Source organism: Pseudonaja textilis, chromosome 2 (assembly GCF_049901715.1).
Source record: "Pseudonaja textilis isolate UNSWEBS1 chromosome 2, rPseTex1.2, whole genome shotgun sequence".
Lineage (NCBI taxonomy): Eukaryota > Metazoa > Chordata > Lepidosauria > Squamata > Elapidae > Pseudonaja > Pseudonaja textilis.
Window position 1 is genome coordinate 108,625,369 of NC_141991.1, and position 17,111 is coordinate 108,642,479.

The following is a 17,111-nucleotide window of genomic DNA, read 5'->3' on the forward strand; positions in this document are numbered from 1 at the left end:
TGTGCTAGTAATGTTCTCTCAGCCCAACCCAGCTCACAGGGTGGTTGTTGTGTGGAAAATAGGAGAAAGAAGGTGTGTTGGATATGTTCACCACCTCGGGTTTTTTGTAAAAATAATAAAAGTGGGGAATCAGTCCTGAGGGTTGCAGTTCATATACCTGGCAAGAAGCTAGTTTAGGGGAAATTGATCTGGACAAAGAAAAAAACTGTCTTAAAGCAGAAATGTTGCATGATGATGAGTTGCAAAGAATCAAATGCACTAGTCCCTCTGAAGGTGATCTGACCATTGTTATTCAAAAGCAGGAGGTAGAAAGAGAGAAGCAGACTCAAGCCTTTCGGATACTTCGGTATAACATTCCTGTTGTTTTCTCTTTGCTTTCAGGCATTGTCTTGTCTGATCCTGTTATTCCTGTGGAGAAAACCCTTATTCCCTCTCCGCCACCTCGTCCCAAGAACCCCGTGTTTGATGATGAAGAGAAATCCAAGGTAAACCTGAAGCCTCCGCTATAATAATGTGCAATAGGCAAGTTCCATTGGGCTTCTTTTCATAAGCTAGAGCAGTGTTTTTCAACTTTGGCCGTTTAATGGATGGCTGGGGTATTCTGGGAATTGAAGTCCACACATTTTCAAGTGGCCAAGGTTAAGAAACACTGGAATAGAAATTGTAAAACTGGGATTTAGTAGCTTTCCTGCTCCCTCTCCATCTGCAGCGTTAAAAATGTTCAAGAGTGAATGTTTCTTATTTCCCATGAATGTTGTAGTACCACAACTCTGCTATTTTGGAAGCAATTGCAGATACTTCTGGGGGCACTACAAAATGTCATGCTTCTTGATCTTGCTTGTTCCGAAGATAGGAACATTAAGGGTTGCATTTTTAATGTAAAGAAATCCCAGTCAGGTGAAGTGTTCACAAATTCTGACCTGTTATGTGATATAAATCTTACTTTTGTTCTGAACAAGGTAGTGCGGTATTTCCCTATTTCTTTGTGGGTGAAGAAAATGTTTCACTTTGGTCATCCTCTGAATTTAGGGCTGAATTGAATGGCTTAGGTCAGTGATGGCTAACCTTTTTTTCCTTGCAAAAATGCAGTGCACATGCAACACCCCCGCGCTCCCCTGCGCATGCGTACATGCTACCCCCGCGCTACCCCTGCTCCCTGCGCATGCATGTGTTCCCCTGTGCTACCCCCACCCCCTGCACATGCACACCTATCTTCCGCATGCACACACACACACCCCACGAAAATCAGCTGGCTGGTGGGAGGCATTCGCGCATGCACAGTGGAACTCAGCTGGGCCAATGGCTTGCGTGCCAGCAGAAATGGCTCTGCGTGCCACTTCTGGCACACGTGTCGTAAGTTCACCATCACAGGCTTAGGTTGTTTGGCATCATAGTAATTCACATCTTGTTATATACTATGAATATGATTCGTTTTTCTTCTGAGGAAGGAAAATGAGGAAGTGACTGTTGAGTCATTAAAAGATCATCCACACAGCTTACTCTAATCTGTTAATTTATTACATTAGCAATAGCACTTAGGCTTGTATACTGCTTCACAGAGTTTTACAGCACTCTCTGAGTGGTTGACAGTGTCAATATTGCCCCCAACAATCTGGGTCCTCATTTTACCAACCTCATTTTTCCAAAGGATGGAAGTCTGAGTCAATTTTGAGCTGGTCAGAATAGAACTCCTGGAGTGAACAGTGAGTTAGCCTGCAGCACTGCATTCTCCAGAAATTATGGCAACCCAGAAATGACTTTGCCAATGCCAGGGCTGACTCTGAAGTCTTGGTTGGTTGTTTTGTTAATGAGCTTAGATACATTCCAACAAGTTCAGTGTTGTGTTTATAGGCCACATTTCACCCTAAACAGTATTCCAGAAGGTTGAGGTCAGAATGCCAAAAGTCAGCATTTGATGCTTCAAATATGCATCAGGTATAAAATTTTTAGGATTTCTTTAGTGAATTTTTGCAAAAGGGGGGGAAAAAATGAGCCAGTGATTTTATTTACTTATCTTTTCCTTTTTGCAGCTTTTAGCTAAACTGTTGAAAAGCAAAAACCCAGATGATTTACAAGAAGCAAACAAGCTTATTAAATCTATGGTGAAAGAGGTGAGATTGAGCACTTAATAATACTGTAGAGGTGATGATTGCTTGGAATTTGTTTTATAGATTCACATATTTTAGAATCTTTTTACCTGTTACCAGAAAATTAAATATGCTGACCCTCTAGTAATAAGATTTTTGTTTTCCTTATCACCAAGTTCTTATCTCTGTGTGAAACTATATCAGAAGGTTGTGTAACAAATAAGACAAGCTAGTCAATGATTTGTAGCTCCACTCAGCTTTCCAACTCTTAAATTAGAGAATTGTTAAGTTCTATTATCTTCAGTTCACTGGCTCATTTGTTTACTGATGTCTGTATCATATGACAGAGAGCCAGTTTGGTGTCGTGATTAAGGTGCCAGGCTAGGAGACTATGAGGTCTATTTCTGCACAAAGCCAGCTGGGTGACCGTAAGCCAGTCACTCTCAGCTCCAGGAAGGACTCAAACTACTTCCAAAAATCTTGCTAAGGAAACTGATATCTAATCTAGGTAGTCACCAGGAGTCATCAGTGGCAACTCTGCCCCACCATCACGTGACAAGATAGCTGTGCTTCCATCAGTTCAGTTGATGATTTATGCCATTATTCCATAACTTGATACCCTGCAAATATGTTGGACTACAACACTCATTCCCAGCCAGCATGGAATTTTCCTTGCCAAAATATCTTCCCCCACAAACCTTTTCCTTTTTGTTATGATACTCTCTCTTGATTAATGTCATCTAATTTCTTGCTTTTATCCGTGGTTTTTCTTCCCCTGCATATTGTGTAGTGTAGTATTTATCCTTTCCTTCTTAAATCTCTTATCTTAAATAACTAAAGGTGATCTAGCCAGATCAGTCAAAAACTAAACTTTTCTGCTGTTTTACATACTGCTACGGACAGAGTGATTCTTATTTTTTCTGCTATGATTTGTCTGTCTACATAAAATATTCCTAATAGCCTTTTTTAGAACCATGTCAGATAGCGGGATTTGTAGCCAGAATTCTAGAAACAGTCATGGGAAATATGTGGTCTCTTGAGCTCTTCAATCAGCCTGCCCTGAATCACAAGGTGAAATGAAAAGAATAAACTTAATTTGAGCTGTTTTGTTTCAAAACTGAAGGATGAGGCACGGATACAGAAAGTAACAAAGCGCATGCATACTTTGGAGGAGGTGAACAACAATGTGAAATTGTTGAATGAGATGTTGGTCCACTACAGCAAAGAATACTCTTCTGAGGCCGATAAAGAGCTCATGAAGGTTGGTATAAATCTTTTCCTTATACAAGAATTCTTGTCATGTAAGAGAGTTGCCAGCTTTACTCAGATGACCACACTTTAAGCACTCCATGGGTAGATATGAATATATTTTCTTTTTCTTTTGGCTTAATTGCCTCTTTTCTCGTGTCCTTTCTGCACATAGGAGCTCTATGACAGATGTGAAACCAAGAGGCGGACATTATTCAAGCTGGCCAGCGATACAGAAGATAATGACAGCAGTTTGGGTAACTGGGACTGTTTCTTTGCAGGGAATGAAATGACAGTGTTTCTCCCCAGTAACTGACCAAAACAGCTCCGTGGCCACTGGAAAACTTCTCCTTCATTTTAAACATCTCTTGAGCTTTATAAGGGATTAACATTTTGGAAGGATCCTTACATTAAAAAGCAGGAAACCCATAGCAACACTCCTTCTTTACACTTTCACGCTTTCTCTAATGTAGGGAAATTGCAATGGTGGAAGGAATAATCTTAAGGGAAGAGCCACCACTGAAACAGTAATAAAAAAAATCTGAGTTGGGGCAGAAGCATAATTTAAGTAAGGGTCTCAGACCGGACCTTCCCTAGTTCTCAGTAAGGACCAAGTGGGAATTCAGACTTGCAAGTTCTGTTACTGCAACCTTACAAAAACCAGAAAGTTAGCCTTCATAACTTTGGTTTCCTTACCTGGTCAACATTGAAGGGATAACAGAATTATAGAATGAAAAGTCATGAAACGGTGGGTACTCTTCTTCTATTACTAAATTCTTTTACAAAAGCCTTAGCCAGGACTACGAATTCAGTGAACTGCTTACAATTGATAAGGAAGAATACCTTCATTTGTTACTCACTACTCAATGGGCTCGTGCATTTTACGGTCCATTTTAACTAATTTAAATTGCCTTCTATCAGCCTCATTTTCCACTTGGTGAAAAGGAAAAGAGGGAGCAGTCAATATCTGTTGGAAGCATTGAACAAAATGGTAGTATGCCAAGTGATTAGGGTGAGAAAAAGATCACTGGTATAAATTTCATTTCGTAGAGTTTGTAAGTTTGATACCCCTGCCATAGATGAATATTAGAAGATAGAGCTAATGCTACAGGGGCTAATTATTTTCAACCATAATTAGTTTCAGGAAGGTGCTGCCTTAAGTGCCTAAACCATAAGAATTAAACAGAAAAAAATCTTCAAATGAAACTCAGTTGGCAGTGTTGTTTTTGATATACCGGTTCTTCTTAACACATTTCTGAATATTCAAAGCCTAAACTAAGAAGCTGGTCAGAATGACATGAATCAGAAGGGCTGATTATTTATTTGTTTATGATACATGAACCATTTCAAGCAACCCTAACCAGTGTAAAGAAACAACAGTCATAGCAGTAATGGAAATCTAATAATACACCTACATGCAATATTAAATTATAGGAAGAATTATGGCACCAGGAGCTCTATGACATTTATCTCAAATATATCTTGATAATGTTTCTAGACAGAACAAGCATTCTTGAAAACTCAGTGATTTATATCTATGCTATATGTTTTTTCCTTACAGGAGATATTCTTCAGGCTAGTGACAACTTATCACGAGTAATAAATTCCTACAAAAAAATTATTGAAGGTCAAGTCGTCAATGGTGAAGTAGATCTTTCAATGCTGCCTACAACAGAAGGTCAATTGTATTTCTCAGAAGATACTTAGTTTGTTCCTTTAATTACTCTGCTTCTTTTATGTAATTTTAAAATAGTATGCAATTTGGAAGGAGGTTTTGTTTTTATATCCATAGTATAAGTACACATTAGAATCAGTCATACTGAAATACTGGCAAGAGGACATTTCAGGCTCCTATAACATTATTACTTCCCATATAATGGCTGGTCTTAAACCTGAGAACTTCAAAGGGAAATATCCCAGCCTAAAAGCTGTGAACTACAAGCTTATGAAGTAAGTTACTTCTACATAATGACCTCAATTACAGTAATATATTTTTCCCATAATAAGTTATTATTGAGACTGATAAATAATCATAATTATTTTAGATAATTTAACCTTCAGTGTGGTCAGCTTTTATTTCCCTGTTTTTGTTCTCTCTCTGCTAAGCTTAGTGCTTACACTCTTTTTACAACACAAGGTGTATATTCCTGCTGATTTAAAATAACACTTTGTTGTACTGATAAAGGGAATTTTAGTTGTGAGATAGCCAGATTTTAAGCTTTGGAATTTCTTTTGTTTTTATTGGAACCCAAAGATCCCTGCAAAATAGTAATGGGTACGGTACCAAATTATGTAATCTTTGATCTATGGCTGTGCTGTTGTACATAAAAATGTGTGTGAAAATTATTACCATTGGATTTTGATTTGTTTTCCTCTTGCCGTTATTTTAATCTATGGAAGCTTCAAACCGTTAAAACCCATTAGCCTTCAAAGTATCCTAAGTCTTTTTGTTACGTTTGTCATGTTTTGCTGGCTGTTATGAACTTGAATATTCAAAACCATATTCATAACAACAACAGCATATTTCTCAGTAATGCTGAATGACAAAGAATAGACGTGAGGTACAAGAGAAAGAACTCATTCCCAGATCAGGCCCAAACATGGCAGAAGGTAATGCAACCTCATATACTCTTGGAATGGAAGTTTTAGTTCCTTTTTGGAATTAGGGAACAAGGAAGCTCTTGTCTGTTGAAGAAATGGATAAGGCTGGAAATCTGCCTTGAGAGGTGACTTGATTTCTTGGACAAGCATCCACGTATTAAAGGAATTCTCCTTGTTGCTTAAAAGTAACTATCCAGTATTGTGATGTATTTGCTGAAAGCTGTTGTATCCTTTGGCATCTTTTTCAATTCTCTCCTTTCCCTGCAGGAAGCAATTTTGCCGATAACGTCAATACCCTCATTGATTTGGGGGGATTGGAGGTTTCGAATGTGCCATCGCAACCGCCACCACCACCACTCCTTCCGTCAGCCTTGAACACAGCACCAACCCTAACTCCAGCTCCAGCCTTATCAGAAATCCCCATGCTCCCACCCCCGCCTCCGGCAACTGGTCACTTCCAGAGCCATTCAGTTGGCCATGCTGAATCCATTGCTACTCAGTCAACTAGTACAGCCAATTCCCTCTCTCTCCTTGATGAGGAACTCCTATGTTTAGGTCAGTTGGATGCAGTTTGATGGTGTTTAATGTGGAGCTAGGGAGCCGCTGCTGTGGATACTTTTTCCACAATCTGGAAAACGGAAGGTTTTTGTCACAATCCATTAAATAAGCCTGTTTTCTGGACTAGATTGTCCCTGAGAGCTAAGGAAGGCAGCATAGGCAACATAGTAATCTGTTTTGAATGCTGCCACCATATTGAGATAAGAAAGACTGAGAGAGATGGAATACCGTAAGCTCAATGGAAATGTTATGATTCCTCTTTTCCCAACTTGCTATATCTACATTAATGGGGTAGTGTCCATGAATAGTGTATGTATGTATGTATTTAATAAATGTATGTAGGGTACCCATCTCATACATACCACTCTGGGCGGCTCATAATTAAAGCAGAATATAAAACAAAACAGGCAGAATCAACCAACAACAAAAATATCGTAAAAATGGCATCTGAGAACACTCATAAACCCTCAAATTAGCCATGAAACAAGCACACTCATTTTATCCAAGCCCTGGGCTTGGAAGAAAGTCAGGTTAGCGTTAGGATTGGAGCGGGTCTAATTTTGGGTGTGGGGGGCGGTGACGTTTCTGAGGACAAGCTCCCTGGCAGAAAAGGCTTTTCTGCTGGGTCGAGACGATGCTCTCTCCCAGACAGGGTCTGGAATATACCTCCCCTGCACAGGAAGATTACACGAAGGTATTTTGAGAAAGCATGTGATAGCATTTATTTGTTTTAATGAGCTGGGAGCAGTAAACTTACTCATGCTTTCAGAAGAACATCTGTAAATTGCCGTGCTTGCTTTTGCTCCTGGTTGTTGAGTAACAAATGCAGTCTAAACAATAATAGTTGTGCAGCTAAAGATCAGTAGAAACAATTAAGAAATGGCTGTGTGAATTGGCCCAATGTCTATTTTTTAACAGGTTTTCAAAGAGTCGCTGAGCCAAATGTAAGCATGACATCTGTCAGGGAGAGGGAGGGGTATTGCAATTAACTCCCCATTCCACCCCCATCTCTGTCCTTCATCTCACAACACAGCACTCTCAGGTACAGCCTTAGAGAACGAGGGTTTGTTCAAGACCCCACAGGATAAAATGTAGCTAAACCTAGATTTGTACTTAGGTTCCACGACCTAAATGCAAAATATTGCATGCTGCTTCTCACGGGAACCTCATCAGCTTACTTAACGAGTTTTTCCCTACTAAAATGTGACTTGCATGTATTGTTTCCAATTCCTAATACTGGTTTTTCCTCCCCACTCAGGCCTCAATGACCCTGCTCCAAGTGTAGTAAAAGAATCAACTGAAAGCAATCAGTGGAATCTGCTCCAGGTATTTTGTTTTCTGTACTGTACTAGGTTTCAGGTCTGTGCAGCCATTTAGATTCGGTTCCAAAGAGATGCACTGAAGTTGGCAGGCAGGTAAATATAGAGTTCTTGGATACGAGATGGACAGCAAATATATTACATAATAAATAAATAAAATATAACACTTATCTGCAGTTCTTTAAAGCAACCATACCTTTTCCTGAAGTTTGTGGCTATAAAGAGTATATAGATGCCCCCTTTGCTCCTTCTTGTGTTCAGAGGCACATTTTTGAATTAAATTTGAAATGCTGCATAACTTTCTCTGTTTATACTTCAGAAGATTTTTAGGAAGCTATCAAGAATGAATCTGTTCTAAATAGAATTGTCCTTTATTTTTCTGGCTTATTCTATTGTTAGGGGATGCAGTAATGAAGAGCACCCTATTTTCCATAGGAGATGCAGATCAGATTTATTTTCCATAATGATTCCTATAACGCGGCAAGCTGTTTGAAATGGAGAAGTGCCTTTTTAAAACCTGTTGTGCCCTTGGCCCCCTTTACCTCTTATAGAGCAGAGCTGTCAAACTGAAGCCCCGTGGAGTGGTTAGATCTGGCCCCGCTGAGCTGCCCTGGAAACAAGGGCTGGCCGGTGGTGGCTTTGCCAGCGAAAACGGAGCACGGGAGATTGCAATGGCCTCCTGCAATTGTCTGCTAGTGAAAATGGAAGTCAGGAGGGCCCAAGCTCTCTTTTCACTGACAGGGTTGCAGGAGGTTGTCACAGCCTCCCGACCTCCGTTTTTGCTGGCAGAATGCTCAGGCTACCACAGGCGCCCCCGACATGAGTGACGTTGCACTGGCCACGCCCACTCTGGCCATGCCCACTCGGTTCCCAAGGTCAAACACAACCCTGATGCGGGCCTCAATGAAATCGAGTTTGACCCCCCTGGTATAGAGGAATACGCCACGCCTGATGAAGGCCATTCTAGAGTGTGATAACAGAAGAGAGGTGAAATATTGCAGTGGTACATCTCTTTCCTGTGTTGCAGAATGAGCCAGTAGATCTGGACTTCTTGAATCCAAAGCCAGTTTCTGTTCCTTGCAACTCTGCAGTGAATCCGCTTCTCTCATCTGTGTCACAGCCTGGATGTGGAGCATCAGTACCTCTTCCTTCTACCTTCACAGCCCCCCAGCCTGTTTCCAGTATCTCTGCTCCTACCTCAACTTCTTTCATCTTCTCTACCGGACTTCCACTTGGCTCTTTAAGTACATTGCCTGTAGCTTCAGGCTACTTTGGCTCAGCGATGGGAACAAATGAATTGCACAAGATAGATCCATTAAATCATCTTCTAGAGGAAAACAAAGGGTAAGGGTTGTTGTTCTTTTGGCCTGTTCTGTCTGCTTGATAATGGCTCTTCCCCTCTTTTAAATTAAAAATGGGGAATGAGGGCATTTTCTTCAAATAATGTCAATTTTATGACATTAAATAATAATAAAATTAAATAATTAAATAATGATGTCAATAAAAATAATTAAATAAAAACAATTAATGTCAATTTAAATAATGTCACTTTAACCTTAGACTGTCTACTATTGACCTCACCCCCTTCCTAAGAGGCCTGTAGGGGGCATGCATAAGCTCACCAATCGTACCTACCATCCCTGTCCTATTGTTTTTTATTTTTCTTGTAAGTATCTATTTCATGTATTTAAAACTAGATTTATTCTTATACCTGTATCTTGCAAGCGATTGACAAATCAAATAAATACTAAATAGTAAATATTTTCAATATTTGGAACTATTTTACTAAATGGTTCCTTAAAATTGGCACATAAGTACAAGTACATATCATACTTGACTTATAACCTCTGTTGGAACCAGAATTTTTATTGTAAGTTGGTGCAATCAAAAGTGAGTTATCCCATGCCTGGACTCAATTTTGCACCCATTTTTACCATGGTCGTTAAGCGAAATACGTAATGGTTAAGTGATATTTTTTGGTTGGAATCAGGCTGGGAAGGTTGCAGATTGCGAACATGTGACCACAAGGGGCTGCAGCCAGTCAGAAATGTGAACTGATTGCCAAGTTCCCAAAATGCTTAAGTGGAGGACTACCAGTAACATCCACTCAATCAGTGATTGTTTGAAGTTAAACAGTGGTGCTGAATGAGAGGGACTGATAGATCCCTATCAGCAATGGAGCTGATAGATCCTCATAGTTGTGCCTGTTGCAGTGTCTCCATGCTCATGTGAAGTGCTTAGAAACTGGCTGGTGGTTACAACATCACAGCATTCTGTGGCCATGTGAGCACCATCTGCAACCTTTACTGCCAACTTCTGACCAACAAAATTATTGGGGAAGCCAACAGGAGGTCACAAATGATGATTGTGCAACTGTGGGATGCTGAGATCGTGCCGCATTTCCCTAATGACAACCAGGATTGTCAGAACTGCTGTTGCATGTCAGTGCTATCCTGTGACTTTGTCCCTTATGACTGCTTCATTCAGAGTTGGGGTTCCTGGTCCCAAAAACCATCGGTAAGCAAGCACTACCTGTAATAATGACACTGACAAACAGATGTTTATCTACAGTGGATTTCTGGGTGGCTTATAGGCAACTCGTAAAAGACATACTATACAGTCATGATTGTACTTCAAAAATAGAGGCATAGAAACTGGCAATTATGTAATGTAATGTGCACACAACATGTCTAGACAAAATCAACCCTTTTGCTATTTCACAGCATGCACTTGGGTAAAATGATAATTATTTAACAACATGTCAAACTAGCCCAGATAAATTAATATTTAAACAAAATTTCAAAACAAGACAAAATTTTGATTGTATAAGTGGGGTGGGATCCCTCATATAACATAATTGCCTTTATTCTAGTGCTGTTACTTTTCACTCTTCCTGCTGCTGTGGTTCAGCACTTGTGCTACTGGGAAGATTGTGTGTGTGTGTGCGTGTATTCTCCATCCATCTTCCCCATCAGCTCAGAATATATTTCACTGAGCACCATTGATGGAGATACAATACAGTAATCATGAGTAGGGTTTTATCTTCAAAGGGCCATTTTCTGTTACAGGAATTGATACTAACCATAAGCATTTCCAAGTATTTGTGTGTGCCCCCCCCCCCCATTAAACAATATATGAACACAAAGTGACAATAGGTGTCCTGTCTATATTTTAAATTTAGATCCAAGCTGCCTTGAGTCCAGTTTTGCCTTATACATGAAATAAATCAGTGTTACTATTAGCCTATGCGTTAATTTGGTAATTATGGGGAATCCTTCTTCCAGGTCTTCAGCTCCAGCAGCCATAACAGCCTCTACAGTCCCTGCTGCTACTTCTGCACTCCTGACATCTGCTACAGGATTGCCGCTTGCTGGTCCAGGAGTCCCTCCAGTTCCATATCCAGGAAGTCCCATCTTCCAATCAGCCCTGTTCCAGCAACAAGGAAGTCCCTTGAAAGGACCTGAGATTTCCTTAGCCAATGTCCATGTTCCACTGGAATCAATTAAGCCAAGTATGGGGTCATTGCTGACCACTATCTGTTTAATGGTGAAGTGAAGGATGCATATTTTTATTCTTAGAAAAAAAAATAACGTAGTTCTTCACATATACACAGAGCCCTTCTTCATTCCATATAATGAATGCATGGATTTTTTTTAACCTGGTTTATCCTTTTAGTTTCCAAAAACATAGCCTCTTATCATGGGAGCAAATGCTGGCAATATTCCTGTATATGCTCTCATGACTCTCATGTTTGACACTAAATGTCTGTTACAGTTTTTTTTTTAAAAAAAAAACATGTTTTGCTGGAACAAATGGAAGCGAAAGAAATTTATAGTAAAGTGATGCTATTTTTGAGGTAGTTCTATCCCTTTAGAGAAATATTTAGGGAAAATTAGAAAAACAAATGCTAACCTTTTTTCAACATTTATCCTTAAATTTGTAATCAATAAGAGCTATATATTGAGGATGGTGGGGTGGACACATACGGACGGAGACTGGCCAGTGTCTCCGAATTAGCTGCTGAATTTGGTTTTGTGGCAGCCTCTTTTCTCTTGTAGTGACATTAAGGGCTCTTTAAGCATGACATTCTAACTCCTTGAGTCTTAACACTCAACTGAAGAATTATTTCTTGCCTTTTTATGCAAAAGGCTTAGTGCTTTCTCCGTTAGGCAGACTATTCCCTGTCTCCATCATTTTTTCCAACTTTCTCCATCCTATAAGTGGACCCTATTTTCAGGGTTTAAAGATAGTGGCCCTAAGGACACAGGTTCAAACCACATGCAGCTTCTTGAGATGCCCCACCCTACCCCACCCCCAGCACTGAACTGCATGCCTCTAGAGTCATATTTTGATCTGTTGATGCCTATTCTTTGGTTTAGGCCCCCAGCATTCAGGCTGATCACTGCTGCTGTATTGGACTGTTGGATAAAATAGCAATAGCACATAGACTTATATACCGCTTCACAGTGCTTGCTTTACAGCCCTCTCTAAGCGGTTTACAGAGGCAGCATATTGCCCCCCCACAATCTGGGTCCTCATTTTACCCACCTCAGATGGATGGAAGGCTGAGTCAACCTTGAGCCGGTGAGGATTGAATTGCTGGCAATTGGCAGAATTAGCCTGCAATACTGCAGGACTAACCATTGCACCACCAGGGCTCAAGGCTGTATGAGATTAACATACTGCTGGACTGATTACATACGATTCTATTTACTTAGGAATGGAAAATGACCCCCCACCAAGCTGTAACAATAGTAGTGGGGTTGACAGGCCAAGGAGGGAGAACGGTATTACATATAGTCCTCAACTTACGACCACAATTGAGCCCAGAATTTCTGTTGCTAAGCAAGACAGGTGTTAAGTGAGTTTTACTCCATTTGATGACCTTTCTTGCCATTGTTGTTAAGTGAATCTCTGCAGTTGTTAAGTGAATGTGGCTTCCTCATTGACTTTGCTTGTGAGAAAGTCGCAAAAGGTGATCATATGACCCCGGGAAATTACCACTGTCATAGGTACATGCCAGTTAAAGTCCATGCTGTTGGTTCTGTCGATGGCATGTTGCTCTTCTACCATGTAAACACTTTCTTCACCTTGGCAGGCAGTGTTCTTCCTGTGACTGCTTACGACAAGAACGGTTTACGTATTCTGCTGCACTTTGCGAAGGAGTGCCCTCCCGGGAGGCCTGACGTGTTGGTGGTGGTGGTATCGATGTTGAATACAGCACCTCTTCCTATCAAGAATATTGTGCTACAAGCTGCGGTGCCAAAGGTGGGGGAAAGAAGAGAACAGCTGGCCAAGAACCAACCAGAGGAAGAATGTAGAATTCTTTTATTGGTGCAGGAAGAAGCCAAGGAATCCTTCTGGGTCATGGGGCTAAATCAAAGATAGATACTCTAAGGCAGGGGTCCCCAACCACCGGTCCCCGGACTGGTACCGGTCCGTGGAACAATTTCTACCGGGCCGCCGGTTTGCTGGGCACCGCCATCTTGTTTTGATGAAAAAGTGCTTCCGGTGAGCTTTTCCAGGTAGAAAGCGGCGTTTGGATGCTGAAAGAATCCTCGCGCCTTAGTTTCATCGAGGGGGGGTGGTGGCTTCGAACAAAACTAAGGCGCGAGGATTCTTTCAGCACGCATGGCAAGGCGAGCTGAGCGACCGTCCCAAAGCCGCTGCGAAGCCCATCGACACAGGTACAAAGGAGGAGTTGAAGGTGGCGGGGAGAAGCGGGGGACGGCTGGCTGGCCGGTCGCTCGGCTCGCCTTGCCATGCGTGCTGATGCCGGTACCGGGCCGCGGATGATTTTGTGATGCCGGTACCGGGCCGCGGCACAAAAAAGGTTGGGGACCACTGCTCTAAGGAGAATTGTGTTACGATTTCGCAGGATTTTTGTTCCCAGTTACTGCTTAGAATGTCTTTGGATAATGTTGATTTCCACTGAATAACTGGGGATTTCCTCAGCTGACCCTAAATTAATTTTATGAAGGAAGTTACACTAGACAGTGGAGTGGTTTGGTCTTCTCTTAGAAAATATTCCCATTTTTCCCAATACGCTTACAATCAAATGTCTAGTACTATTTCTACAGCAGACATTGCCTTAACTTTTCTTTCTGATGTTTTCTTTGCAGTCCATGAAAGTAAAATTGCAGCCACCTTCAGGGACAGAGTTAGTTCCATTCAATCCCATCAAGCCACCAGCTGCTATTACCCAGGTCATGTTGCTTGCAAATCCTAGAAAGGTGGGAAGGCTTGTGTTCCAGATTCTCCTCCTCTTCTTAAAGATATAGTCGTTTTCCTTATACTGGGTCACGTTTTGTATGTCTCATCACTGTTTTCTTGGACTGATGTGATGGGTAGCAAACAGACTTCAATACTTTTCAGGGTTAGAATAAATAAGAAATATGGAGCATGATGTGTTATTGAATTCTGGTAGGCCTTGTTTTTCTTTCCCCCTGTGCTTCACTAGGACAACTTCTGTGTATATCTGTGAAATTAGGGGACGTACCTCAACCTCTCAATTTTCTGTAGCATCATTGGAACTGTTAATGTCACAGTAATTATGTTAGGCTGAAAGGGGTGGGGTGGTTGGCTTTAAACAGAAAGTCCCTAGAAAGTAATAGTTCTTTACATCTCCTCCAGAGAAAAGGCCAAAGCCATGCTATTGGTTTCTGCTGCCCAAATGACAAGAGTTTTCATCAGCACAGCTATGGACCATTTGGGAAGGGAGTGGGCAGCTGATTTGAAGGTGGGGAAATTATCCCGCCAAAAATCAGTCCTTTTATCTGAGAATCGGACCCAATTGAGTGGAAGAAAAAAAATCCCACAGTACTAGGTTACCCAAGGACTCCCAACTCCCAACTTAAAGGCTGATCAATGGCATGCATCATATATTCTCATTTAAGTGCTCTTTTACTCTGTATTCTGTGGCTGGCTGTTATATTTGGTTTTCCTTTTTCGTTGCAGGAGAAAGTGAGGCTGAGGTATCGACTGACTTTCACATTGGGAGACACGCCCAGCACCGAAGTGGGGGAAGTAGACCAGTTTCCTCCAGTTGATAATTGGGGAAAGCTATGACCCAGAGCTATTTCATGGGGACTGGAATGAATGACATGACAAAGGCACCGGCAGTATCAGTTGGTGATATTTAACTTCGTTTACATGTCCCGTCCACTCCACTTGTAGCTGTAGTCCAGAATGTTTCCCGCACTCTGAGACGATAGTAAATGCCAAGTGTAAACTTGTGGGAGCAGCCAGGAACAGAGACCTGGTTGGTTTCTTTACCTTGGCCAATCCAATTCTATCTTCCACTTCATTGAAACTTGAAATATAAATGTTCTGGAGAATTTGATGAGCGGAAATTGAATACGCTGGAACATTCTTTCGGTTAGGCTAGCGGTCTACCAAGGGCTATGATGCCTTTGTAAATTCTTTGGGGGTAGAGTCCAAATGACCTTCCTATACCCGATTCTTTTTACCTCTGTGGGATCAGAACTAGGATAACCGTTAGGCTTGCTGAGCAATAAGATAACACTTCAAGAAATGGAGAGTTTTGCCATGATCAAGCACTCCATTGACAGAATATCTGTTCCAAGAGCCAGTAGAGCCCATACAGATATGCCACTTGAGAACATCATCAACACCCAGGTCTAAAGTTGCTGCCTTCTAATTTTATACCTGCAGCTGATTTGCTTGTGTGCTTTTCCCAGTAGCTGCTGAGTTTTGTATGCACACAGCTGTTTTTCTTCTGCGTACACAATTGTCTCATTTTTGTGAGTTAGCTACAATAAAGATCCATATATAGTTTATACACTGCTCAAGTGGGAAGCATGGAGCAATGGAAATACAAATAGTATTGAGAAGGAGCATCCATTCAGGTGGAGTTGCTCATTGAGCTCAAAGGAGGAAGTGATGGAGCTAAGGATCTGAGGCTTCTCCTGAAGGCACTATTGTTAGTTAAAAGTATAAGTATATTAAGCTGTAGGAATGTACCAGATCTGCAGACCAGGGAAAAGAGGAGCCATGGCCACGCATGTGCAGGGATGATACACTCCAGTTTTATTCTTTTTAGATAATAGGTGGGTAAGTGCAATTGTCTATAGGAAATCTTTTATGTTGAGACAGGCAGGCTTTCCTAAATAGTGATACACACGATACGGTTCAAAAGCCATAGAGGGAAGTCACTGCTTTGAGTAATTACTTTCTCCTGTGTAACAGTTTTGGTTTAACTATGTGCTCACCTGGAACAAATCATTTTGTACCCTAGTGACGAGAAGGCCCTGAAAATCTAATCTATGCTACACTGTAACTGAGGACTTTTTGTGTGTGGGAGTTTTAAATTTTGCAACATTTTGGTATTAAAGAGATCGTGAGACGATCAGACCTCCGTTACAATGGCTGTGACTTCTTTGCGTTAAGCTTCTGTAGACAAGATACAGTTAACCACACAACAGAAAGAACCTCATTGGCTTTTGAAGGGATCCAATTTCAAATCTGTGAGGAGATCGTCCGATTAGCCAAACTCGTGGTATCAGGGCCGCATTATGTAAAGCTGAGCCCAGCAGTATTTTTTTTTGCTCTTGATCTCGTCCTCTCTAATATTATAATCTGATTATCAGCATTTTACTTCAGCTTCTAAGTCTGCCCCAGTGCCATACTTACTTGTACAGAGCAGATTTCACTGTTAAGAGATGGTCTGCAAATCACTCTGATTGAGGAAACCACACACACACACACACACAAAGCACAAGGGCTTTCTGCCAAATTCTTTCATGCTATCAGCAGTGCCACTCTGTCCATGCTGTATAATCCAACAGAAAGATTTCATAGTCTCACTGTGTGGAAATGTACTACAAGCTTTAGAAATTATTTATGAATGTTCCTGTTCACAGGCTGAAGTTGCAGCTTTCTATCAAACACTAAGATTGTAAATATATATTGGACGCATTTGTTTTTCTGCACGCTCAATAAAAATACTTTCTCTACTCTGCTTTAGCTACCTTGCAGCCACTTCCTACTAAATTGTATTTTTGTCTGAAAATTATTGGAGTTAACAACCTGTCCTACATGTTTCTTTACAGTAACTGTGATGTAAACAAAGCTCTATGGCTAAATATCAACTACTATATGTACCCAAGTATCTTCTGGTTTGTTTTTAAACTCTTGAGTAAAGAGAACTCAAGATTTATTGCAAGGAGATCAGATGGCCCCTGGGTTTAAAGTTAAAATAAGCAAATGAAATGATTTGTTTCAACTTGCATGAATAAAACAATTTGGGTTATTTTAATTACAAGATGGGTTTTCCATC

General features: G+C 40.9%; 1 protein-coding gene across 1 annotated transcript in view; it reads left to right on the top strand.

The window, feature by feature from the left end:
* The window catches only part of GGA3 (golgi associated, gamma adaptin ear containing, ARF binding protein 3), a 28,927-nt gene extending 12,129 nt beyond the window's left edge, over window positions 1-16,798 (top strand). The window contains exons 6-17 of the mRNA XM_026701965.2: window positions 382-485; window positions 2,031-2,111; window positions 3,211-3,348; window positions 3,511-3,592; window positions 4,897-5,013; window positions 6,204-6,491; window positions 7,753-7,820; window positions 8,841-9,157; window positions 11,098-11,324; window positions 12,912-13,081; window positions 13,936-14,046; window positions 14,771-16,798. Of these exons, the coding sequence (XP_026557750.1) occupies window positions 382-485; window positions 2,031-2,111; window positions 3,211-3,348; window positions 3,511-3,592; window positions 4,897-5,013; window positions 6,204-6,491; window positions 7,753-7,820; window positions 8,841-9,157; window positions 11,098-11,324; window positions 12,912-13,081; window positions 13,936-14,046; window positions 14,771-14,881 (1,814 nt within the window). The 3' untranslated portion in view covers window positions 14,882-16,798. The remainder of the gene's footprint in view (window positions 1-381; window positions 486-2,030; window positions 2,112-3,210; window positions 3,349-3,510; window positions 3,593-4,896; window positions 5,014-6,203; window positions 6,492-7,752; window positions 7,821-8,840; window positions 9,158-11,097; window positions 11,325-12,911; window positions 13,082-13,935; window positions 14,047-14,770) is intronic.
* Window positions 16,799-17,111: the final 313 nt, after the last annotated feature.